Source organism: Xiphophorus maculatus, chromosome 15 (assembly GCF_002775205.1).
Source record: "Xiphophorus maculatus strain JP 163 A chromosome 15, X_maculatus-5.0-male, whole genome shotgun sequence".
Lineage (NCBI taxonomy): Eukaryota > Metazoa > Chordata > Actinopteri > Cyprinodontiformes > Poeciliidae > Xiphophorus > Xiphophorus maculatus.
In genome coordinates this window covers 5,761,818-5,788,353 of record NC_036457.1, presented here as the reverse complement: position 1 = coordinate 5,788,353, position 26,536 = coordinate 5,761,818, and the positions used below count along the sequence as shown (strand labels likewise).

Sequence of the window (26,536 nt, the reverse complement as noted above, 5' to 3'; positions counted from 1 at the left end):
CACATCAAGAACAAGAATAGAAATACTGGAAATGCAAGTAGCATTAGCAGCAATAAGCATGTGAATGATTGGTAATCTCGTAATAAGAAAACGCAAATTAATGTGGCGGGATGAAGAATAAGGACATTTTTCAGATACATCACAAAATAATTACATCTTCTCAAATCAACCTGTGTATCTGACTCTGCATGGAAAAAGATCAGTACAATGCAACAAATACAATGACATTAACAGCTGTCATAAATGAGCACTTCAAGCTTTTTGCACTTGTGTAGCTTATGCTGGACCCAGAAACACAGATTGAAGACAACACCTAGAAAAATACACTGAATTATTCTTATTTAATCAGTTTTTCTTTGCTGTGAATAGTGGCAGCATCATTAACCACCATGGTACACAAATTACAAATTCTTCATTCTGAGATTTGGAGGCATCATAATCTGAAGCCATACATTTCAAGAAAGATTTTGGTTCCTTCATGCGTTCACATTGGCTCTTTTATACAAAAGCGTTTGAAAATTTGAGATATGTTCATTCAGGGTAACTTTTGCAAAGCCGTTAGCTCCTTCTAAATACACACATATACTGGAAAAAGATGTGCAAAAAGCCTTTAAATAAATCCGTCTTTTACTGCAGTAGTATACTCACACAATTAAAAATTGAGAAAATCCAGATTTTATATTGAGCACAATTATTGAGGGTTAAAAAATGCAAACAAAAAGGAGAAGAAATGTACAGGTCTGGAAAAAATGCACTGACCCCCATTGAAAACATCCTGGTTATTCCTCCAAATGTTAATTTCTAAACTCTTCCTGAGTTAAAACATTAGTATTGTTGTTTCTAAATGAGTATTAACTTGTTTTTTTTTGCATTATTTGAGGTCTGAAAGCTCTGCATCTTTTTCATTATTTTGACCATTTCTCATTTTCTGCAAATAAATACTAAATCTTTGCTTGAATTTCTCTACAGCAGGGGAGACATGTTGTCAGCAGTTCATAGAATAAAAGAACAATGTTCATTGTACTCAAACATATAACTATAAAAAGTAAAATCAGAGAAACTGATCATTTTAAGTGATCTCTGAATTTATATAAAAAATAGTAAAAATAGCTATAGGACCAAATCAGTTGTGCTGTACTTGTAAGCACTCCAGCAATTTAAAATGGCGGAGGCGTGTTTTTCTTATACCTTGATGCAAGGCAGGCCATCATGACATATTTGAAATTACAAGATTTTTTAAAACTAAAACATGTAGTCTCTGTCAGAAAAAATGTTAATAGTCTAGAAGCAGATTAATAATCCAAATCTTCCATGGCAGAATTGGTTAAAAATTGTTCATGAGACACAAAATCAACCTCATCCTCTAGACCTAAATTAAGAGACTAAACTGATTAGATCTTCCTCTTTCTCCTCTTGAACTTTGTGAAATTCTAAATGCAAATTCTCAGTGTTTGCTACTGCTATAAAATATAGTTTTTTACACATCTTTCTCTTTGTAGGGTGCTTATCTACTTTAATATGCTGAGTAAACGTTCCTTCCAGTCATTTTGACTTTTTCTCATTTTCTACCAACATATATTAAATACAAAAACCACCACACTGCAAATGAATACTAGCAAATATCAAGAGATGCCGTTATGTGGGGATAAAAAGCATTAACCACCACATCAGTTCATTTTATTGTTGCCTCGCCTCTTCTTCCTCCACTGGCAGAGCAGGAGCATGCGGAAGGTCTTCCGGAAGGTCTTGTTGCACAGAGCGTAGCACATTGGGTTGACGGTGCTGTTGACGTAGCACAGCCAGTAGCCCAAGTGCCAAAGGGACATTGGGATGCACTTGGAGCAGAACGCGGAGATGAGCACCATGATGTTGTACGGCGTCCATGTGAGAATGAAGGCCAGGAGGATGGCGCTGAGGGTTTGGGCTGCCTTTTTCTCCTTCACAAGCACCATCCTCTTCCTCTTGGTGATCCTGTTCTTCATGGCGGAGTCTATGGGCTTAGAAGCAGTGGAGGATGAAGAGGTAGACGGCTTTTTGACCGGCTGCTCGGGCTCTGGAGGGCACGGTTTTGGACTCGGTGGATTGTCATTTTTACCCTTTGAGATGCCTTTGAACTTGTAAGAAATTAAGCTTTTATGGCTCTTCTTCTGAGGAGTGGAACAATACTCCTCCTCTGGATAATCTGGAACCTCCCCGTTCTTATTACTCTGTTCCGTCTGCTGCTCTTTGAATGATCCTTGTGGGGTTTCTATTGAAACCCGATGCTCCTCCTCTGATGATGATGTGTAGCTGTTGAAAGAAGTGATCTGATCTGCTTTCACCCATGCTTCACCTGACCTGCTGGTCATTTTAGTAACGTTACTTTGAGTAGACGAAGACCAGGAGGCCTGACTCTGGTCTCTTCTCTCTCTAGGGAAATGAAAACAAGACCGAATCATTGTCTTCTGTGGTTTATTCCCCTCTGGGACATTCCCAGTTGTGAGTCCTTGAAGCTCTGCAAGGTCTTTTGTCCGTTTTTGCGTCTCCTTGTAGATCCTCCAGTAGAGGATTGTCATAATTGAGACCGGGATGTAGAAAGCAGCAATTGCCGTTCCAAACGTGATCACAGGCTCGGTTAAAAACTGGATTTCGCACTCGTCATGAGGAACTGTTCTCCTTCCTACAAAGTACTGCCAGCATAGAATGGGTGGCGCCCAAAGGACAAAAGACACCAGCCAAGCTAGTCCAATCATAATGGCGGCTCTCTTCGGTGTCCTCTTTGCCCTGTAAGTCAGTGGCCTTGTGATGGAGAAGTATCTGTCAAAGCTGATCACAAGCAAGTTCATGACTGAGGCATTGCTGGCCACATAATCCACTGCCAGCCAGAGGTCACAGGCAATGTTCCCCAAGGACCAATAGCCCATCAGTATGTACATGGTGTACAAGTTCATGGACAGCACTCCTATGATGAGGTCAGCAAAGGCCAAACTAAGCAGGTAGTAGTTGTTTACAGTCTTAAGCTGGCTATTTACTTTGAATGAGAGCAACACCAGTATGTTTCCAACTATAGTTATCAGACTGACGATGGCTGACACTGTAGCGATGGCTATGACCTCCAAGAGGCTGTAGGGAACTGTCGCATTGCGTAAAGTGCTGTTGTGGACATCCATTGTCTTCTGTTATTAGTTTTTCCTTAATAGTAGGCAGTCTCCTCTTTGTGTCCCCATCAAGTTGGCAGCCTAAAATAAAACAAAAACAACAATGTTGAGACATTAACATAGAAAATATATGATAAAACACTTAATTAATCATCAAGAACTTTTTTAAAAATGACTTTTTAGTGATTTTAGAGATAAAAGGGCTGCTACCAGCTCTGAGTAATTTCAGATTTTTAAACTGTTTCTGTGTTCAGAAAAGTCCAGTTTGGGTTGCATTTAAGGTGGAAAGGGTTCAACCGTAGTCTGACTCTGACTACCCTCAAGTACTAGTATTGTGATTTTTCATGTTAAAAAACATTTAACATATTAAACAATTACCAGCTTTTGTTATTTTCAAAGCTGCTATAATAAAAACACTTTACTTTTTTTATTATATATATATATATATATATATATATATATATATATATATATATATATACATGTTGTATTTTATTTTTATTATACTGTAAGTATTTAACTCTGAAGAGAATATTCATTGCAGTAATAAAAAAAATTAAAAAAAACTCAACCGGAAACATTTTTACGGGACATATTTTGCGGCAGTACCTCTTAGGCGGTGCCACCCGCTAAAGTGTCCGACACTCAGTAAACAACAACTGTTATGGAAGGTAGAGTCATGCGAGGCAGGGGAGGCGGCTGGAGGAGAGGCGGCCGGGGTGGACACGACGGCGACGGCAATAACAGTGAGCACAGAGGCCGGGGGAGAGGCGGCCAACACCGCGGCAGGGGCAGGCGAGACCACCGGGGACGCGGACGCGGTGGAGACTACCACGCCGCAGCAAACTTTCCCCAGCAGGTGAGAACTGCTGCACCAAACTTCATTGAAAAATATTAAAACTCATACTTTTTTGTCTGTGAGCTAACAAACTCGGTTATAGATAATATTTGAAGCTTAAAAATAAGGTTGTCTTCAATTCGGCATAGATTGGAGTTGAGTTGCTTAAGTCCTGCATGTTTTAGATGTCCCCTTTTTCAACACCTGAATTGAATGAATGTTTCATTACGAGACCACTGCACTGAACTTGCTGGTCAAACAGCTGTATTGGAACAGGGACACATCTAAAATATGCAGGATATTGACTTTTGAGAACTGTTGTCTCCTCTAAATAAATTTAATGTTCATGTGCGACACAGTAAACACTTTTACAAGGAACGTGCAGAACCTCAGCCTTTGAAATTAAACCTAATATCCTCCAAGATGTTGAGTCATGTGATGCTTCTGACAGAATTAGAGGAAAAACAATAGGGGCTCCTTGATTGCAATCATAGAAATAAGTTTTGTTACTTGGGGCTTCTTGATTGCAATCATAAAAATCTCCCTGGTGCATCCATGCCTGCTGTGTGGTGTTTAATGACGTGGCTGGGGGCGAGAATGGGCATCCTTTAGCTTGATTTAAAAGAAAGGAAGAAAGAAAATTGACTTTAGCATGTTTCCAGAGAATCATTACTGGAATAACTGCAGATGAACAGGAAGAGCCACGACTCCCAACAAATTTAATGAGTCTACTGTTGACATTGGATGTTGTTTATCTTTTAACAGTAGGCATTGCTTGCAGTTGTGAATTACAGGAAGTACTTCCTGTAAGTAGTACTTACAGTCCTTTGCAGTCCTTTTCAAAAGTGTGGTTTATTATAAAAGAATGATTTGAGCAGATAAAATTTGATTAGTATCTTAATTTCTGTCTTAAAACCATAAACAGTCGTCATTTGATTAAACAGGAAAAATGTTCAAAAATATAATCAGTTCAAGTTTTGTGATTGTTTTGAAGGAACACTACAATAATAATTCCTAGTTTTTTTCCATTTGTTTTTTTTTTTTTTCCAAATAATCTCACTTCTGATTTGTTTTCCTTCAGCACCAAGATGAGGGGGAGAACCTCGAAGATGAAGACAACAGGACGGCGGTGTTCTCCAGAAGAAAACTGGAGTCCAACTGGGACCGTTACGAGGCATCAGAGAGGGCGGAGGAAGACGACGGCACGCCGTCTCAGAGAGGAACCGACTTCCATGTGCTGCTGGAGTCAGCGGGTAAGAGCAGATCCACTTTTGTTTTACTTTCTACTCTTTCTGCTCCAATATCTCAGATTGTTCACTGATGTTGCTGCTGATTACTTTGAGAAAATCTGTTGTTGAATATCCCTGATGGTCTTTGTTTTCTAATTGACTACGTTGTGTTGCTCTGTGAGGGTTCTCGTGTCGGCTATGCTGCCTAGACGACTGCTTTGTTTTGTTTGGATCTCGTGGACCCTTTGATTTTGTTAATTATTTACTGCAAATGATCAAGAAAAAATTTACAGTGCTTGTTCATTGAAAGGAAACTAACAATGGTGGTGGCATTATTCTTACAGTGGGAGGAAATAATTACTATATTTGTTTCTGATTTTGTTGCAGAAACTCTCTAAATCTGTCAGGTTGCCACTTGAAATGTCAAAGCTTCAGCTTCCTTCACAGATTTTCTCTGCAGGCTGGTTAGATCACTACACAAACTAAATGTGTGTTTTTTAAAAATATTTTAAAAAATGAATTAAGTAAAGGGCCAAATAAAATATATAAAACAAATATTTAAAAATCTCTTATCTTTTCTGTACAGTCGGTACAGAAAGTATTCAGACCTCTAAAAATCTTTGACTTTGTTTCATCGCAGCCATTTGCTATAATAAAAAAGTTCACATTATTTCTCATGAACGTACACTCAGCATCCCATCTCAACAAAAAAAACAAAAAAAACAAACAGAAATGTCGAAATTTTAGCAAATTTATGAAAAAAGAAAAACTGAAATATCACATCTACAATGTCAAATATGTGGCCTGGAGTGATAAATAAAAAATAACTCTCAGGTCAATCAGAGTCCTAAAGTTTAAAAGGAAAAGCCAAATCTTTGTCACAACTTCTAGGTAAAATATAATACCATAAATCACTAGTTACTAGTATTTAAGTGAGTGTATTATTTAGCAGTTTATCTTCTGAAATTTATTCATATTATCTATACAACTGGATGAAGAAAAATTGGTGTAATTTCATAAATTTCTGTGTTTTCCTTGGACCCACTGATACTGGGAACTGCTAATTTTTTACCTTCTTCACTCAGTAATGCCATCCACACTCAAGATGTTTGTTAGTAATTTGACCTAGTTGTGCTCTCACTGATGGGGAAAAACTGCCTATATTTCCATCTGCAACCAAATCAAGCAGATTCCTGCTTCTTCAGATCAGCTGCTTGAAAAGGAAACTTTATAGTGGATTAATCCTACAGATTACAGTTTTACAGTTTCCACTAAACCAAGGTAGAGGTAGTTGTACAGCTTCATAACAAAAAAAATTGAATTTATTTTAATTAAAACTGTTTTCATATTTAAATTTTTTAGAATTAATCCCCTAATTAAAACAATTGTTTTATTGTGTTCTACTAGATTAATATTATCTTTATTTGGAATAAACTGAAAGTATCATAAAAACTGGAGACTGTTATTTTAATCAGCAGGTAATTATCAACGATTATGTAACCCATAATCCATGTGTCAAACTGAAGGCCCGTGGGCCAAATCCGGCCTGCCGTAGCTTTTTATGTGGTCCTCTAGATTCTAGACTAAACACTAAGTGAGCTTAAATATTATGTTATCAATCAAATCAATGCAGTTTTTATCGGTTTACTGCCAAATTATATAAATCAGTGTCTTGAGAATTATTGTGGAAATTCATGCAAAATCAACAAATCGCTGCCCTTTTTTGCGCTAATAAATAATTGGGAGTTTATTGCAGATTTTTCTCAAAAATTGTCAAAGACTTTTTAGTTGTACTAAACAGCTGCCTCAGCTTTAATTGATGTCAGATTATAGTCCATGATCTATACAGCGCGTTATTAAAAGTCACACCATCATAAATAAGGGCAAACATGGCAAATATTTCCAAATTAGTACCGCAAACACTTTTGTAAGAAAATGACAAAAAGAATCACGAAATCCTGAAGGGTCTGAAGAGATGTTCAATAATATTATTTAATTTTAAGAATTCATTGATATTTTAACAGTTTAACAGGTTTTTATCAAAACATCCTGGCACAACCGGCCCTTTAAGAGCATTCATGATCCTGATTTGGCCCAAAACAAAAATCAGTTTGGCATCCCTGCCATCTTCCTTCTATGTTTGAGTCACGTTTACGTTGTAGAAAATTCCAGAATCAGTATATAAGGACCGATTACTTCTCTTCTCTAATCTGCAGCTCTTCGTCTTGGTCTGCACGGTGTGGCCGGGACCTTCAACCTCTGCCTGCTTTCATACTTTAATTTTGTGCTTCTCATTTTCACGGATGCAATTTTGTTGCATTTTTCTGATGTTTTGCACTTTGAAGCCTGAAACGGTTTCCTCGCTTTCAGGCCGGATCTTTACTGTTTGTGTCATCTCTGACAGAACTACTGACAATTTATCTTCCTCAGAAATCCCAATCAGTGGGGCCTGTGGGAGCTGCGATCGGTTTGCTCGAGTTGTTTGTGTTTTCTCTCTGGCGTGTGGCAGATTTTTTTTAAACTGCTAAAAGTCTGTAATCATTTAATTTTTAGTAATGCTGGTTGACTTATTTTGCAGTGTTTCCAGTCAAATCTTACAGTGAGATGGAAGATTTAAATGCATCAGAAGTTGATGCTAAATAGTGTTTTTTAGTGATTGCAAGGGGGAAAAAACACTTTTTAAGCATTTCAACAGAAACTAAAAATTGTGAATTAAATCTAAACAATCTATTTGTCTAAAATATCATCATATGATGTCCCTACCAAGCTTTTGTTTTTTTTTCCAACAGCCGATTTATTTTTCCTGACAGATTCAAATTAAACAGCATGTTTCCTAATCCACTTAGCCTTCTTGTTGTCTCACTCTCCAAGCAGCCAACGGCTTCTTTTATGAGTAATTCTGATATTTGCAAAACAATTTCCACACCTCTGTTTGCTTAGCACACATCATTATGTGTTGCAGTCTTTCTTTTCTCTCTGTCAACATCAAAATATCTCCAAAGGACACAGTGAGCCAACAGACTGCCTGCCTCACTAGGTTCTGGCAACTGGTTCACTTCATAAAAATCAGATGAAACAATTTGCAGCAAACACTATTTGAATTACAGACTGCTAAACATAATTAACTTACTTGTGCTGGGTTTTTTAAACAGCAGTTTAATAAGTGGCTTCTGATCTTAGAGCATTGGATTATATTTATATCTGCGTCTTAATATGAATTGGAAAAACTTCTCATGGCGTTTACTGCAACATGCAGCATTATAATAAATGTCTAAAAGACCTTAAAGACCAATTTGTGTACCTTTTAGAATGAAATGCTCTAACAAGAAAAAGTCTATAGGCACTTTAGGTAAATAAACTAACCATCCAATTGGTAGTTTATTTGATATTTATCTTCTTATTGTGCCTCAGGAGGGTCTGCATATGATCCAAAGTCATCTCTGATCAGCCAAGTTTAAAGATAATTTTATTTGTATAGCACATTTTCAGCAACAAGGCAGCTCAAAGTGCTTTACATGAACTAGAACTAAATTAAAGCAAAACAACAAAACCAAAAGAAAGGAAAAAGTGTAAAACTACATATTGGTTCCCCATGTTTAATAAGAATAAATAGACCATAATTTATAAACTAGTGGGGGTTTGACAGGATTTTTGTTCTGATAAAACTAAATGTTGGTTCTAGTTGTTCTGGGTTCTAGATTTGTACAACATAAAGCTAAATGTTGGCTCTCCATGTTTTATTTTTGTCCTGGGTTGTTAAGTAGATGATACTTTCTAAGTTTGTTCTAGATTTGTAGACCAACAGGAGTTTCTCTCCAAGTCTTGTTCTGATGAAAAGACTAGATGTTGGTCTAAAGTAATAAGTTCTCCCCAATTTATAAAAGTAGTAAACTAACCTGACAGGGTAAAGAAGTGACACATCAGGAAAAATAGGCTCATGTAGCAACTAGGCTTGTCACAATCAATAAACCAATTAATTGCTTGATAAATTAAAACAAACTTAATAATTTCCCTTGACATGCCTTAACGTTTCTCGTTTTTCTTTCTTTCTACCAAAAACTGGATGATAAAAGTTTTCAGTTTGGTGTTTTGGTCTCAACTAGACCTTTTTATTTGAAGAGCAATTTTGTTTACAAAGACTTCAAAGTTCATTTTCTTTGTTGTTTTGTTTATTTATTTGGGATATTAAAAATGTCTTCCAGTTCCAGTGTTTAAATGTTCATTAGAATTTGAAGTTTACTCATCTTTTAGAATGTGCTCTTTCATGAATATTTTTGTCATTACCATTATATTACTTAAAAATTATCTCAAAACAGCAATGCTATCGTTTATCACAATAACTTCTGGAATAATTTATTGTCCAGCAGAATTTATGCTCTTCTTTGTGTGAATTAATTGAGATTTGCGGACAAACTGAACCTTTTCAAGGTCCCACCACAGCATTTTTACTGGGACGATGGCTTTGACTGGACCATTTTGTAGTCTGAGCCCAGCTTCAGCTGTCAGACAGATGGTCTCATGTTTTATCTCTATAATGCTTTGGGTTTCAGAGGAGTCTGTGGTTTACTCAGCAACATCTACAAAAAGAAAAAAACAACAACAAATCCTAACTTTTCCAACACCTGACAATTAGCATGCAGTATTTAGTTTAACAGCATTAGGTCATAATATACGGTTTGGTTTTTTCCTAATGGTGCTAATGCATTATGGTCTCATCCATCCTTAATATACCGAACTAAATAAATTAATTTCATGCTGTAACATCTCTTCTTGTTCACTATTTTTCTAATTATTCTGGATTATTCAAAAACTGATTTATTTTTTGTTTAGGTAATTTGTCTTTACACCACATTTTGTCTAATGTTTTTCTCATTCCAGTCAATATTTTACACTTTTGCACTGTAGCAAGGTGTATTTAATTTTTCAACAAATGGCTTTTGCTATTTAGTTTTTATTTAATTCTCTTACTGTGGCATAACTGAGTTGGTGTGTTTTTGTTGATTGATTTTATTTTAAAAACAAAAAACTATTTGAAAACCTAAAAGTGAACACAGGTGTATTTCTTTCTACTGTAAATTTTAATACAGCTCTGGAAAAAAATTAGACCACTTAAAATGATCAGGTTTTACTTTTTATAAGTATATGTTTGAGTAAAATGAACATTGTTGTTTTATTCTATGAACTACTGACATGTTTCTGAAATTACAAGCAATGATTTAGTTTTTATTGGCAGAAAATGAGAAATGGTCAAAATAATGAAAAAGATGCAGAGCTTTCACGCTTCAAACAAGTTCATATTCATTTAGAGATAACAATACTAATAGGAAGAGTTCAGAGGTCAACATTTGGTGGAATAACCAGCAGGTTTTCAATGGCGCTCAGTGCAGTGGGCTCTTCATTTTTTCCAGAGCTGTACATTAAAGCATTAGTGTTTCAGCATCTTTCTGGCTGTTGTAGTGTACATGTAAAGTTGCTCTTTTTTTAGTTTTTTTTTACTCATCTTCTTTGCCTCTGTGTTTTGTTGGATTAGTCATGGCATATACAGCAAGAGGCTGCTGCTGCTCTCTAGAGGAGACATAATTGTTCGTGGGCGGTAATGCTTTCACAAGTTGTTTTCTTTTATTTCGCCATATGATGTGACCAAAAATAACCCAAAAACAAAAACTGGAATCTACAAAACACCTTTCTACTGTCACCTTTTGGCTGGAGCTACGATAGATTACATATTAGGCTTCAACTTTCTGCTGTAAAGTAAAATCTGGCGAGAATGTAACAGAAGTATTTGGAGATTTTCTGTATTTTGGGAGAGGAATGGCCTGCGGCAATGTTTCTCACCATTTTGTAATGTATCTCATAAGGCTTGCGAATTTTAAAAATCTCAGGGCAGAAAGGTTGAAAGCAGAGCTCTACTTACGGCGATGGTGGAGGCGTTAGAAAGGAGTTTCATTATAGGAAGGTTTTTCAACATTTTAATCAACAAGCTGAAGTATTGTTTGTTGCACAGCAGATTCTGCAAAAGGAGAGCTTCAGAGATTCAGTTTAAATTCAGTTTTTTGACAAGAGTCTTACACCTAACTCATATTTCCAGGATGAGTTTTTGACATTTTATTAACTCTGAAAGTAATATATAAGGACTGGACGTCGCCATTCTTCTTTTCGGATGACTCTTATGCAACCTGTTCTTCAGGTTTGCTGTTGCTGAATATTTAAATCTTTGATAACGTATCAAGATCAGCGCTCCCTGCCTGTTGTTAAAGACATTATTAATGCAAATTAGCCATAAGGTATACCAGGTTATGCAAAAGTAGCAACAGTGTAGCTGCTTTTATTACAGGTTTCCCTTGTAAAAAAGGTAAAATATCTCAATGGGACTAACTTGGTTAAATAAGTAAAATATAATTTTGATTTTATTAAAAAATGAAGGCAGTTTTAAATCGGACATATGGAGTTTTAATATGTTGCATATGAACAATGTGGCTCCTGGAAACTATTGTGGTCATATTTTAAAAATGATTCCTTTTGTTTTATGGAAATGACACAAAGTCATGTTGACTCCACAGAGATGTTCAGTCGCCGTTTTTCTTCTCAGTCAAGTTTTTTATTCCAAGTCTGAGTCAATCATCCAAAATATAATTGTTCACTTTATTAAAACATAAACAGACTGATAAATGAGATTTTGGTTAAATTTTACTTTTCATGCTTCTGTTAGACAGCATGACGGGTAAAAGTGCCACAAAATTTCCCAGTCTATAGAAAACGTGTGTCAAACTTGAGGTCCGTGGGCCAAATCTGGCCCATCACAGCTTTTTATGTGGCCCTCCACAGTCTAGACTAAACACTAAGTGAGCTTAAATATTATGTTATCAATCAAATCAATGCAGTTTTTATCTGTTTACTACCAAATTATATCAGACAAAATTCACACAAAATCAACAAATCCCTGCACTTTTTGCGTTGATACATAATTGGGAGTTTATTGCAGATTTTTCTCAAAAATTGTCAAGAACTTACTTGGACTAATCAGCTGCCTCGGCTTTTATTGATGTCAGAAGAAATTACTCGCTGGTCTATACAGTGAGGAATTTCTTGTTCAGGCGTTGCTTTTTCTTCTGGTTTGGACTTTCAGGCAGTTGTTAAGATGTGTAACCATGGCAACAATGCATTTTTTTTCCTACTCTTTTTTTTTTTTTTTACAATTGAGAGCTTCTGATTAGCATCTCAAAAATTCAAATGACACCTGAACTAGAACCTCAATTCCCTGAGGAGTTGAAACTGGAGCTTCATGAATGTAGAGCAGGGAGAGAAAGAGGAAGTTCAAACCATCTTATGGAGGTGGATTAGCAGTGCTTTCCAACTACTGATGATGTCAGAGGCTTCTTCAAAATTGTTGCAACACTGACTGCTACTGGAGATCCTCCTTTAATGAGTTACGGCAACTTTTAATCTCCATTTTCTAATAAATAAAATAGTTTTGAATTTGATTGAATTAAAACAAAGCCATTAACATATATTAGTCGGCAAAAGGTTACAAAGCCATGTCCCAGTTAAGGTTCATGATTCCACAATAAATAAAAGACTCTACAAAAACTGCATCTGTGAGAGTTTGAAGGAAAAAATGAAAATTAAAAATACATTTTCAGAGAAGTAAAAGCTTAAAGCTTCTCATGTATTCAGTCTGTTATAGCTGACTTTAGCAGTTTAAAACAACTTGCACTTTTTCAGTCGACTAGAATAATTATACTTCATGTTAGTCAAGTCTACAATTTTACCTTTAATTTGGTGCAATTTTTTTCAGCCGTACATCTGTACGTCTGCGTAGATCTACCTTTTATTTAAAAAGATTACGAGAACTAGGAGATCTAGAAAACAGAGGAACATAACGTCTTTGATACTAATTGTTGCACAATTGACACAAGGTTCAAATGTTCACTTTTGCTTGAAGTTACTCCAAATAAAAACATGATGATCAGCTGAAAAAACAGAACCAATAACAACTGTTTTGTGAAATTAAGACACCTACCAGAGTGGTCTCTCCTGTTTATATGAGCATTTGAGGTTAGCTACTAGCATTCACCACCCACTACATTTTCAAAGAGCTTTCTGCTGTCACCTGTAACTTCTGTCAACAGCCAAAACATTTTCTGGGGTTTTTCAACTGTTTTAGGGCAATTTTGATGTGCTGAATCCAAAAATCACGTCGGTTTTGCTCCATCGGGTCAACTTTCTGAACTATGGAACAACATGAGCATCAAAATGCTTGACCTGTTCTCACATATGGATCGGTGTCCTGAGAATCTGGGATCAATGTTCAGGAATTATTTACTTAGAATCTATAAGATCTATATCTTACTAAAAGTTCATTTTAAGTTAGCGTTGTCGTATTTCAGGTTTACTTAGATATTTGCACTCGAAAATAGTTGTTAAGCTCTTGTGTTTTTGCAGTGAAGCTACATATTAAAGTTCCAGTGTTTTTATAACCGCTATTAAAATCTGCATTTTACTGTGTGGCATTAGGAAAAATGACATAAAATTATGTAAACAAATTGTTTGCTTTAAATTCAAGGTCAGGTGCATTTCAGATTTTAAGGCCTCATTGAATGTTTTCATGCATCATCGATGTGTTTTTTAAAACCCATCCCGGCTGGATTTAATGAACGTTTTGTGTCCTCTGTGATACAAAGCAGCGGATATTTTTCAAGGTTGAAAACTTGATTAAGTATTTTGAGAAAGATTTTCATCACCTGGTTCATTTTGGTTTGCACCAGTGTTTTTATTTTTTATTCATGACGTTCTGTTTGTCATGCTGATTGTGTCGTCGGTGCACATGGTGCCATCCTGATATTTTGAGTCTGTAAGACTTGGGGAAATTGCTGCCCAGTTATTTTCATCCTGACGCTGTAATCCATCTGCACACATTAACACGAGGATCAATCCTCCTCCCCCGCAGCCGTAGTTTACCGAGGCCGCTAATGGGCACCTATCAAGGCTCAATCATAATGAAACAAAAGGAAATCGCATTACGGCATCACTGATTTGGCCAACTGGATCAACAAACGCAAGGACGATTTCCTAACTGAGACAAATATTCCCAATCATGTTGTTAATTAAGATTTTCCAGTTTGGTTAAGAATACGACTGAACAGGTTGGACTCAAAGCGGAGGAATGACTGCAGTCGTTCAATTAGAGGTTGGACGAAAATAGGAAGTGAATCATTGTAGGTGTTTGGTCCGTTTGTCTCCAAGTACTGACATGTGGAACAGCCCACTGAACAATCCGTGGAGTTGTTTAAAAATAGTCATCATTTTGAGAAGAAGTCATTTTTACAAAACCCAGAAAAAATCCAAACCTGAATTGAATTCATAGCTGTTTCCTTTAGATCAGCGGTGTCAAACTCATTTTTGTTTTGGGCCAAATCCAGATCCTGAATGCTCTTAAAGGGGCGGTTGTGCCAGAATGTATTGATAAAACCTGTTCACAAACTGTTAAAATTTCAATGAATCCTTAAAATTAAATATTATTGAACATCTTTTCAGTTCCTCCAAGATTTCGTGATTATTTTTGTAATTTTTTTGGAATAAAAATCAAAGTGTTTGTGGTAGTAATTTGAAAATATTTGCAATATTTGCACTTATTTATGACGGTAACAGCAACTTTTTATTGATTATGATCAATTGATTTGATTATGATCCTATAATTCTTTTATTTTTTTGTACCTAAAAGTTATTCCTCTATTAAAGAAGAGGGATGACATTTTTTCCTCTTAGATGTTTACAAAAAATCAAATACTGGCATGTTAGAGCAAGAAAAACAGGAATCGTCATTAGTCTGCAAAAACCTTATCGGTTCATTTACAAAATGAACAGGGTAAATATTAGATCTTTAAAAATATATATGCAGATTTTGAACAATTTCTAAGAGCTGAAGGGAATTTTTGGGTTTTGTATGTTGAGTCAGAAAGGCAGCTCATTTTTAATTTTAAATCCAAGTGTAAGGTGAGCTGCAAATTTTATAAAAAAAAAAATAATTTTAAGGAAATCTGGGTTTCTTCAAGAGTATCCTTTCAGAAATTTTATTTATTAACAAAACGTACAGCAATAAAAAAAATAATCTAGTATCATAATTTGATATAAATGTAAATTTTTGTGCATCAACATTTCATAATGAGCAGAATATTTTTTTCGTCTTCCTCTCCCCTGAAAGTATAATTTTGGGGGTTTTAAACATGTTTTGCTTTTAGTTTAAGGAACATTAAAACTGTTTTAATGCTCCTTATTCTTGAATAATCTGAAATTAATTCTGTAGGTAACATTATTCAGCAGTTTGGGTAAGTTAAGCATTGATTAAATAACCTTCTGTATAAGAAAATGCAGTTTCCCACCCAAGTTGAATAAAAGTTGACATATTTTATATGCATTTACGATACAGCAATTAAAAACGAATGCTGTTGGAAGTCTGCTCTTTCAGACGCTGCTCTTATATTCATCACTTCAAATAGAACATATACTCACCGCGGCGCTCCAGAACAAAATGGGCGTTTGACCAAGTCTGAATTTTTTTCCCTCCCTCCTCCTTCTGTCTGGCAGCGATCGTTCAGTCTCTTCTCCCCGCGGTGCGAGTCATTTTTCCTCTCAAAGCGTTTGCCTCGCACCTTTCCCGGCTGGCTCTCCCCTCCCCTGCTCACTCCTGCACACTTTTTCCCTCTGCGCTCTCCTCTCCAACGAGGTGAAAAACACACTTATCAAATACAGGTAGGTCGCCACGGCATCTCTCATCCTCACCAGTTGCTAAGAACAGAGCACTTTTATGCAAACAAGTTTGTCAGGATTGTTCGAGTTCTGCATCCTGTAGCTTTTTTTTTCCTCTTTAAGTCGAGGTGGCAGAAGCAACAGCTGTTGAGTATCTGCGTGACAAAACCAGCTGTGGTTCTTCGAAGCCTCTGCCCAGATTTCTCACCCGAAAAACGCAAACTACCAAGAAGGACTTCTGATTCCTGGGAGCAGTAATCACAGTTCACCGACCATGCCCTCTCCAGATCTGCATTTTGGAGAATCAGTCGTAGTTTGCGTAAAGTTTCTCCAGCTGGAATTAAATTGAAGACAAAGTGTTAATCCTCAAGGCTGCACAGGATGAATCACTTTTTGTCACCTCACTGCTGCTTGGATCCCGATTCAGCCGTGAGTTGCTGTTGCATGACATTCCCTTGTAGATGGACCTCTGATGCTGCTTCAGAGCCTCGAGCAACACGCGAAAGAGGAGGTGGAGGAGACGGAGGAGGTGGAGGAGTAGGATGAAACGGAGAGGGGAGGAGCTAGAGGAGGAGTTGATGTGGGTGTCTGTCGTGCCTCAGGAAAATCTGAATGTTGATGCAATGACGGAGCAGCAGATCTTTATGCTCTCATATGCTCTCCTTCAATTTAACTTTCTTTAGAAGGATGGCAGTTATTGTTTTACATTAAAACCACAATTATTTAAAAAGATTCCTTAGAAAGTTTTGGCATGGTTTGGACAAGAACAGTGTGTTAATTGGAACGTTAAATTTATTTTACCTTTCTGATTAATCTAGCAGTTAAATGAACTAAAATCTAAAGAGTTTTATTAAAAATAACCTAAAATCTGCAATTATTTGTACTTAAACAAACACTGTGTAACAAAATACAAAATTTCTGACACTATAGAACAAGAACCTAATAACATTATATATGTATAAGAAACTCAGGCTGCAACTAACAATTATTTTAGTAAATGATTATTTTGCACTGCAAAAACACAAAACCCTACCAAGTATTTTTGGTTTAGTTCCTAAAGCAAATGTCTTAGTTTTGTCTTATTTCAAGTTTGCTAACTTAAAAGCATCTTTGTACCTACTGTAGATGTTTTGTACCTAAAATAATTATTTGATTTATTTATTGTTTAAAATAAGTAAAATAATTTGCTCATTTTAAGTAAATAATTCCTTAACATTGATTAAGAAGTTCTTTTCCATTGGAAGATTATTTTACTTGTAACAAGATATTTTTCCCATGTTATAGGTTAATTTATCTGCCAATGGAACAAGTACTTCATTAGTAAAGAAATTATTTACTTAAACAAGTGCGTATATCTTGCTGAAAAGTTTTAAGTTCAGTGGTTCCGAAATATTTTCTGGCCCTATGGATTACAATAAACCCCCCCCCCAAAAAATCAACTGGGCGCACACATCGTTCAACCAGACATAAACCTAAACACATATTTTGTTTTTAAACTCTACTGAAGTTTATTTTACACTTCAGGTTGCATCAAAACACACTACAAACCATCTTTACAGTGAAACACTTTTGTGTAACTGTTTTGTTTTTTTTTTCTTTCATTCATTCACTCTGCTTCCCGCGCCCCCCCTGCAATGGGACTGCGACCCCCCTATGGGGCGCGCCCCACACTTTGGGAACCACTGCATTAAAAGATCACATTTCTTACAGGGATGTTTCTTCATCCCTGTAAGAAACACAGCAAGTGATTTATTGTGGTGCAGACAGAATATCATATTTTGAACGTTTGTGTTTTAATCGCCATATTCCCACACAAATTAACAGATTAGCTTATTTATTTACTAAACCCTGCTGTGCCTCCTCTGCTCTTTCTGGTGCTGATTCTTCGAAATGCGACCGCATAATGGTCAGACTTTTAGAGCTGTGGAAACCTGCATCAGTTAGAATAATGCAACATAATGCTGTGATGCAGAGTTGAACATGCCAGCAAATAAATAGATTATATATACTTTTTTCCCCCAAATAAAATATACGTCAATCACTAAAAATATACAGGGCCGTTGCTCTCCAATCATTCTGGTCAAATTATTGATTTGCAGATTATGAAATTTTGTTACATGAAATATAATAACCCAGTAAATATTACACTCACTGATATTCATATTTGTGCAGCTCAGAGAGGAAAAATTTAGGAAAGCAAACGCTTAGTCACGCAGATTTATCTATTAAATTATATTAAGCTTTCAGCTGCAAACTGCTGTTATTGCTCCACAAAAAGCTTTTGCAACTTGACATTTTTATAACAATAATAAAGCTGGCCAACATTCAGCAAACATTACAAAATTTATGTTTATGATTAACCCATATTTTACTCAGTCAAACATGCATTTACGTAAACTTTTTCTGGTATTTGTATTGTTTTTTTCCCATTTTTCCACATCCTGTTAAAGGATTTACTTGGTCATTGTTTAAGTAATCTGCATAAGGCTGGACAAATAGGCTTAACCAACCAGGCTGTCAGATGGTTGAAACATTTTTCAGTGTATACAAATGACCCGATCATGGTAACCAGGAGTCCAAATAACTAGGGGTGTTCCCCAGGGCTCACTGGTTGGACCACTTTTATTCAATATTTGTTCAATAATGATGTCTGCAAGGATTTATTACAAGCTATCTATCATTTTTATGCAGATGATTATAATCATTTACAGCACTTGCATTTCTTTTGTGCAGACTTTTAAAACTCTTCAGTCTACTTTTAATCAGGTTCAGTGGCATCAGATTCAGCTTAAGCTGGTTTTAAATGGAAACAAATCATTACCCGTAGTTATTCCAACAATGAAGACTATCAATAGGGCAGAAATTGAGATGGTCAACTCTTTTTGAGTACCTGGTTGTGACCATAGGTGATACACTTTCCTTTAAGGAGCTCACTATTGTGTCTAAATTAAAATTGAAATTGAGTTACATTTTTAGAAACAAGACCTGTTTTACTCAAGTCTGAAATCTCATGAGATTCTCTTTTGGACTTTGGTGAATTGTTTATGAATTAACCTGAACAATATCTCAAGAAACTGGACTATCTGGTTAAATAAAGGCACTTATTACTTAATACATGTCCTAATGAATCATTGTGAATCAAAAATACTCAGCGATAAAGGCTCACAGGTTGTTGTGTTTGAATTCAGGAAGCATTTTCCACTCTGTAGAGAAACCCTTAGGGACTTTTGTTAATGCCGTTAGCACTCACTAAATATATAAATACAAGAAATGACATCATACTTCAAGGCAGCAAAGAAGATGAATATGTAGTTGATGTTATTTTTGTCTTATATTTGGGTTCATAGATATTTATAGGCATCATGGTTTTTCTTTGTAGACTCTCTTTGTTCTCTGTCTGGGAAATGGGGTCAGTCCTTGTGGTTTTGCCACATGTACTTCCCTTATGGTTAAAAAAAATCATAATTAATTATGATTAGGCGTCAGATTGTTGGTATTGTTTTAGTTTTTAGAAAGTATTCCAGTAGACATGTGGGCTGTATTTGTCTGATAGGTCATTAGGACTTGCATATACGCTGTAATTGTTGGATTTTGTAAATTGGGCATCTGTGAAGTAACAGGATGAGTCTGAAAAACGGTTATTGAATCTGGTACATGTCACTTTCACTGACCTGATCCTCATTTGCCTTCTGAACTGCTTTAATTCTTTTGTGGCATAGATTCAGGTGACCAAGTTCCTCAAATGTTGGTCCGTTTTGACCGAAAAATAACCCAAGAGCACACATTTTCAGTCTGAAAGCAGGATTCTACGTCTTTCTTCTCAAAACTTGCCGATGATTGTACTCAAAACTTCTCCTCCCGCTCACACTTAGTCTCTGTTCTGAGCAAATCTTTTCTTGCAAAACTCTCTACTCGCTTGTTGGAATTTGAGATATAAAAACTTGTGCTTAAAAATATGCAGTTTCTGAGTATTTCAGAAACTGTTGACCTTCTGAGACAATCTTGTGTGGACCCTTATTGATGCAAGGCATCAGAGTGCAACAAGCAAACAGGTTCAAGACGACAGAAAGGCAACAGCAGCTCAACCTTGAAGCAGAAAGGCTGCAGCAGCAGAAAAAAATAAGTTGAAGGAGATACCGTTGAAATTTCATTGTTCAGAAACAAAGCTTTGTTTGAAACAAAGCTGAATACTGAATACTCAGACTATAGTTTCTTTTGTCAGTAGATTATATGCAATTATACCAGAGTAATGCTTTGTAATACCGTTTAATTTTCAAAACCTGAGCCAGTTATTTAAAAAAAAAAAAAACTAAACGGTACGTTTCATACAATAAAAAACCCCAACAAATTAGTCATTTAATGATGCGCTTCCCAGCCTCAATTAACGATAATTGCTTTGTGTACTTCACATCTCCCACACTGCTTGTCTTCTGGTAAGTAACAATAGCAACACCGATAATTGCGACGCATAAACCTTTCCACCAGCAGCGCGGTCTCAGGCGTCTCTCCGAATATTTTCAGCTTTTTATTATCAACTCGGGCTTCTCATTAGCTGTGGTCAACCAAACGTAAAATTCCTCATCAGTTAGACAAACGTCAAACCGTTTGCAGACCATTTTCTGCAAACGGACACTGCAGACGTCAAGCAGCGTCTCAAGGAGCTGTAACTACTTTGGGATACTTTCATGATAATCTGCCTGATGTGGGGAATACATTATTAACTTGATTGATTGGATTGTCTTTTACTGTCTCCCATTAGACATAATCTGGAATATGAAAGTAAGTCTGAGGCAAACTAGATGAATGACAGCCATTAAGGCTTAAGAAGAAGGAGATAAAATTATTTGTTTTTCTGTTTTATCATTTGAAAACCCAGATTTATAGAGAAACACTGAGGGAAAGATGGAAGTATGAGCAGCTTGTTTGGGATAATTGCTGTTGACTTGATGACCCGGGCCTTCTGACCCGCATATGACAGCATGACCCATCTGGGTGGGTAGACAAGGATTTTAAATTACATGGAAACATTGCTCTTTCTCATGCTTCATTAAAAAATCACAAATTTACATCCTCTACTCTTGAAGAATAGACTCTGAGTCCCTTGTCTGCTTATATTAGTCTCTTAAGTTTTGTAAGGCTGGGATTTTAAAACGCCTCTTCCCTGCGGATTTACGATCTCAACTTGATTTTCTTGATGCAACTGAACGGTGGTTGCTGTTTTTAACTGCAGCATTACAGTGAAATATCCAGACCCAAAATCGTCATTGTTTGAGTCGGAAATGTAATTTTTACACAGACACTCAGCTGTCAGCAACTCGCCGTGATTCCCTGCTTGTATAAACTTGTTTGACCTGGCAAGAAAACCAATGCATAAGGTGGAGGTAAAGGACACGAAAACCAAACAGGACGGAGGAGCAGAGCCAGCTGTTGGCACAGATACTCTGTTCATATTATGGAGTATATTTATGGAGTATGAGAAATTTGAATATCACATTTCAGCAACAAGGCTTTATATCATAAAAATACAAAGTTATTGAACACACAGTCAACGACTGAACATTACATTTTGCCGTCGTTACACAGCAGAAACTTAGACTTAGACTTGTACTTTATTGATCCCTTGGGAAGACTCCCTCAGGAAATTGAAGCTTGATTGTTTCATTAATTTTGTTTCAAAAATAACTTTAAACGGATAGATTTAAAGGCACTCAGTGTTTCAGCTGTTTTGCAGTTTTCTGGAAGTTTGTTCCAGGTTTTCTTTCTACCATCTTCTCCTCTTAAGAAACTTTTAGTCTCACTAATAATCCTAACATTTTAGGAGCTTCTTAAAGTTGCAGTGTGTAACTTTTATATTTAAAAAAAACCTTGTTTTTTTTTTTTTTTTTTACATATTTGTTAAAACTGCCACAATGTTGAGACAGATAATCTTGATCTCCTCCACCTCCCTGAGCTACTATTACCGCCTGAAGGAATGCAACTCTCCCGACCAACAACAACAGCCAGGAGGAGGGTCTTAGCGCTGCCAATCATCCTTATGTCTACTATCTTCTAAATGTGCCAATAGCGGAGAAACAACTTATGGTGCCTTCACACCAAACGCTTTTTGACACATCTGGTTTACATTCAAAGTCTATGTGGAGGCGCGGCTATCGCTTCGCCATTTGAAGCGTTTAGAGCGTTTGAGGCGCATCCAACGCTGGAGTCAAAAAAGCCGAACTTTCGCCGCTCAATGCGGACATCAACCAATCAGTAGTGGCGCATTTTTCAATGTGATCTAAAAAAAATAACAAACTATGGAGGATAAACAAATGGTCACTGTTTGCTCTCATCCTATAATCTTGACCAATCAAGTTATGACTACAGAGATAGGAATATAAAGGACTTTGCTTGGAAGAGGATCAATGAGGAAGTTGGGGTAAATATTTTCCCGTATTTGAGCTTCCCATATCCGTCCAGCTAAAACGTTGAGTCATGTTGAGCCACAGTAAATAGATGTTAAATAAATGTTAAAAGTATTTATTTAGATGAAATATGCAGGAGATGGTGGAAGAGTTTGAGGGACACTTAAGCCAAGGAGTTTCCTCTCAAGGTCCGACTAGCACAATTTTGACGAATCTACAGCAAAATGCTAACATCTGACTTCAAAATGCACACGTATCAAAATTAAAGCATCAGACATGTTTCTGACGCGCAAAACGCGTTTGTTGTGAACGCAGCATCACTGTTAAAGAAAAACAGCTTGTCTGCTATTAGTGGTCAACAGCAGAGAGGACATGATTGACAGCGCTAAGACCCACCTCCTAGCTCTGATTGGTTGTTTCTGTCTCATACTGTCACAACACATGGATAGTTTTACCAAATATGTAAAACGAATATATTTTTATAAAAGTTACATACTGCAGCTTTAAGTCCAAAGTTGTGTTGCCGTTCAGGTAAAATTTAGTTTCATAAATTACAAGAATTTTCCCAAAATTCGTAGAATCTTAGGATTCTTCGAGGAAATGTGCCGTGATGGGTGCATCTGTATTATCAGTCTAGACAGGAAGAAAAACATCACCTGACCTTGAAGAACCTGCTTAGCAGGTGGTGGAGGTTTTCAGCAGAAAAAACATCCTTGCATTGCGTGTTTGCGTAGCTGGGAACACGGTGAGCGATCCTATATGTCCTGTAGGCGTGCCTTTACAGAGTTTAACTGTGTAGCGTTTGGTTTGACTCAGCCAGACCGCAGCGCCACTCTCACTCAGGAGAAGTTTCAGTGTCTCTTGGTTTAGGGAAACGGTGAAGACACCAACCTGTGTGACCGGTCTGGATGTGGTGTTTAAACTTCTGACTCTTCGTGCTTCGTGGAATGCATCCAGTCACGCTTTGTTTGAGTTTGGTACTTATTTAAGGCGATCCTCAGATCTTTATTTAGATGCCCGAAAGCGTTTTCTTTTCCTCTTTCTCTGTCCTTTTGAGTCCATATTTGTTTTTGAAGGTAGAAGGAACGCATGAATAACATTTATATTTAAATATTTCACTTTATAATCAGATATGTTCACAAATTAGTCAAATAGAGGCTGGTAAGATAGATTAAAAACTTTAACATTGTCTGGGCTTTGTATCGGATCAGGACTTTATATTTTTAATGTCTTCCTGGACGTGCATTTAAGTTTTGGATCACTGTCATGTTCCAGTTAAAATTCTGCTTCAGCTTAAATTTTATTTTATTTTTTAATAGATTATGTTGGATTTTCTCAAACACCCTCTGATACACTGTAAAATTCATAGTTGACTCTGTTATTTGGTTTCATTTCATTTAATTAACTTATTTCAAACAGGTTTTTGAAAACAAGAAAACAATTAATCAGTAGGACAAGAAAAACCAGGAACAAAATAATTAGCGTACCACTACTTTTGTGTTTGAAAAGGAAGAAGTGAACACTTATTTAATCCTACTTCTTATCTCAGTTTAATGAAGTATGTTGAGCTATGCAGCAAACATGAAGTTTTATTTATGCAATTCTATGTCAAAGATATTTAGTTCTTACATTTACTGAATAAAAAAAGATAAGACTTGCATTTTCACACTGATTGAAAATGAGACGATAAACAAAGAGTTTTTAGCACAAAAAAGTGCAGGGATTTGTTTTTGTGTGAATTTCCACGATAATTCTCGAGAAACTGGAGGGACTGATTGATATAATTTGGCAGTAAACAGATAAAAACTGCATTGATGTGATTGATGGCATAATATTTAAATTCACTTAGTGTTTAGTCTAGAATCTAGAGCTACGGCGGGCCGGATTTGGCCCACAGGCCTTAAGTTTTGACACGTGTGCTCTTGGTTTTCATGTGTAATGAGAATCGACGTCTCTCTGGACGAGCAGCAGACATGCAGACCTCGCTGTCTTCACGCTTCATGGAGGTGAATCTCTGAGTCACTGAGAGTCATTTGCTGCTGATCAACTATATGATCAAAGCCTTTCATTCACTCTGATTGTTTTGTCTGCGGATCTTTTTGATGGAAGAATGGAGACGGTTTTGCTTTGAGTGCAACAGAACAGTCCAAATTGCTCCTATCGTGTGTCTGCATGGAGCCTTTCTTTCAATATAATCTTGGTTTTCATACATTGGCTTCATTTTTTGTTAAATATTTTGTGGCATTATCCTGAATTTGTTGAACAGAAGCCATTTAATGGAGCGTTGATTGTGCAGAAAAATATCAGATACTCAGACACAGAGTAACATATTAATATAGAAATAATCAATTCAGAAGATATTTAGTGGTACAGTAACTTCACCTGCTAATCAGCGGCACCAAAGTCACCAAAACGCCTGAAATAAACATATCAGAATCAAAACATCTGCTGTACTTAAACCCTTTGGAGCGAAAGCAAAAGTTTGGACTCTGTGTGAAGATATCATTCTAAATTTGTAAACTTTGCTGTCAAAGATACAAAAAGTAAATAGTTTTTTTATTTACTACACATAGGAATAATGCTTAGAACTGGAAAACAAATGAAAATGTAGATTGATGTTTTTTCTACTTGTACTCCAGAGAAAGTGAGTTTTCTAGACGTGTTTTTGTACGTTGGTGTCCACAATAATCAAACCTGGACATTTGGAGCAGACATGTAACTTCTCTGTGCTTCAACATACCTTAATGATGATTCAAAACTCAGAGGGATACTCTGTTATATGCAAATTCACTGACAGTATGGCTGATACTCAATTATTGACAAATAAACCCAATGGAATAGTGATTACACCATTGTGCATTGCAAAAATAAAAACTGAGAAATGCTGATCTGCAAAATGGGTTGTGAATGTGAAAGTTATTTTAAAAACAAAAGCGCTCTGCTCCACCCTCAACACGTTATTGGAGCAGGCAGGTAAAAATGACGCATTAGAGCAGATACTACAGCACAGTGAAAGCTCCAATGCTACTATTTAACACCTTCCCTTCTCCCAAACTAACCAAAACACAGTATAAATTACCACTGCCAGACACTATCACTGTGTTATTTCTATGTAGTTGTGCATGTGAAGCGCACTTATCCAAACGGCATACAAACAAAGATGAGCTGAAAACGGCATACAAACAAAGATGAGCTGAGAATAAAAATCTGCGCTTACTTGCAGATGAGATTATCTCCTTCTGTGAGCAGCAGCTGTTCATTTGTGGGATTCTGCCGCCATAAATCCAGTGGAATCAGTGAAGTCCTCTAATGAATCACAACCCGCTCTGGTGAGGCATTTTGCCATTTCATTGAGGAAATACTGTATGTCCTGCTTGGCTTGTTCTGAGAAGCTTTAGGTGCGAAAAACTTCTCTGAAGACCGATTAAGAGTGTAAGTTGGTTCATAGACTCTAACTTCCTGGAGGACTGACTCATTACGCATCAGCTTGTGGAGTCATGTCACAACAAACCTGAAATAGTTTAACTATACAACTCTGGTTTTATATTTAGTGTCGGAGTTGACGGCCTGAAAAATTGGAGAAAATATCGGCATGTTGTTTCAGAGTAGCTTTGTGACGCTTTTGGTTTGGAAAAACCATCCAACTAACAGGGTTGGTTGGATGAGATGTCGAACAAAATGTGAGGTTTTAAAACTGTTGTTCAGGGTTGAATACAGAATTATTTTGACAATAAAAGGCTGCAAATCTGTCTGCAGTTTTAACCTTTAGTTAAAACTTTAAGGTACTTCTGTCCCCTCTTATTCATACAACCTTTTACAGAATATAAGCCTTGTATCACAAAATGTGGCATTAGGAATAGTTTTTCATTCCCCAATAATTATTTATAGAGTATTTTTAATTGTCTCTATGTAATCTTTAATTTATGGCTTACGTTTAATTTTGTGATAAATAGTAAGTAGGTTGGTTGTCCTATTGCTGTTTTTCCTTTGGGAATGGCATTTTAAGTAGTGGAGATACAATGGTAGTAAATATCAATAAAAGTAAACACATATTTCAATATGTATTATTTTTAAAGTTTAACATAATATGTTTCTTAAAAAAAATGACGATAAGAATATTTTCAGTTTGTCCTATCCAGCATCCTGGGGGTCTATGTCGGTACCACTTTTCATATAGTTACAAAT

At 36.4% G+C, this 26,536-nt stretch overlaps 2 protein-coding genes across 3 annotated transcripts in view; one reads left to right on the top strand and one right to left on the bottom strand.

Moving 5' to 3' along the window:
- Positions 1-874: 874 nt before the first annotated feature.
- Positions 875-25,780, bottom strand: LOC102222626 (muscarinic acetylcholine receptor M5). 2 transcript variants are annotated; one of them, XM_023347907.1, is made up of 2 exons: positions 25,569-25,780; positions 875-3,218 (listed from the first exon to the last, which is right to left on the bottom strand). In XM_023347907.1, the coding sequence occupies exon 2, from the start codon at positions 3,147-3,149 to the stop codon at positions 1,668-1,670; it is 1,482 nt and encodes a 493-aa protein (XP_023203675.1). In that variant the 5' UTR covers positions 3,150-3,218; positions 25,569-25,780; the 3' UTR covers positions 875-1,667. The 2 variants fall into 2 exon arrangements, with proteins under 2 accessions (XP_023203675.1, XP_005805260.1); XM_005805203.2 differs by lacking the exon at positions 25,569-25,780 and adding an exon at positions 15,714-16,435.
- Positions 3,705-26,536, top strand: part of aven (apoptosis and caspase activation inhibitor) — a 47,795-nt gene continuing 24,963 nt past the window's right edge. Inside the window, exons 1-2 of the mRNA XM_005805202.2 lie at positions 3,705-3,996; positions 5,057-5,228. Coding sequence (XP_005805259.2) covers positions 3,802-3,996; positions 5,057-5,228 — 367 coding nt within the window. The 5' untranslated portion in view covers positions 3,705-3,801. The remainder of the gene's footprint in view (positions 3,997-5,056; positions 5,229-26,536) is intronic.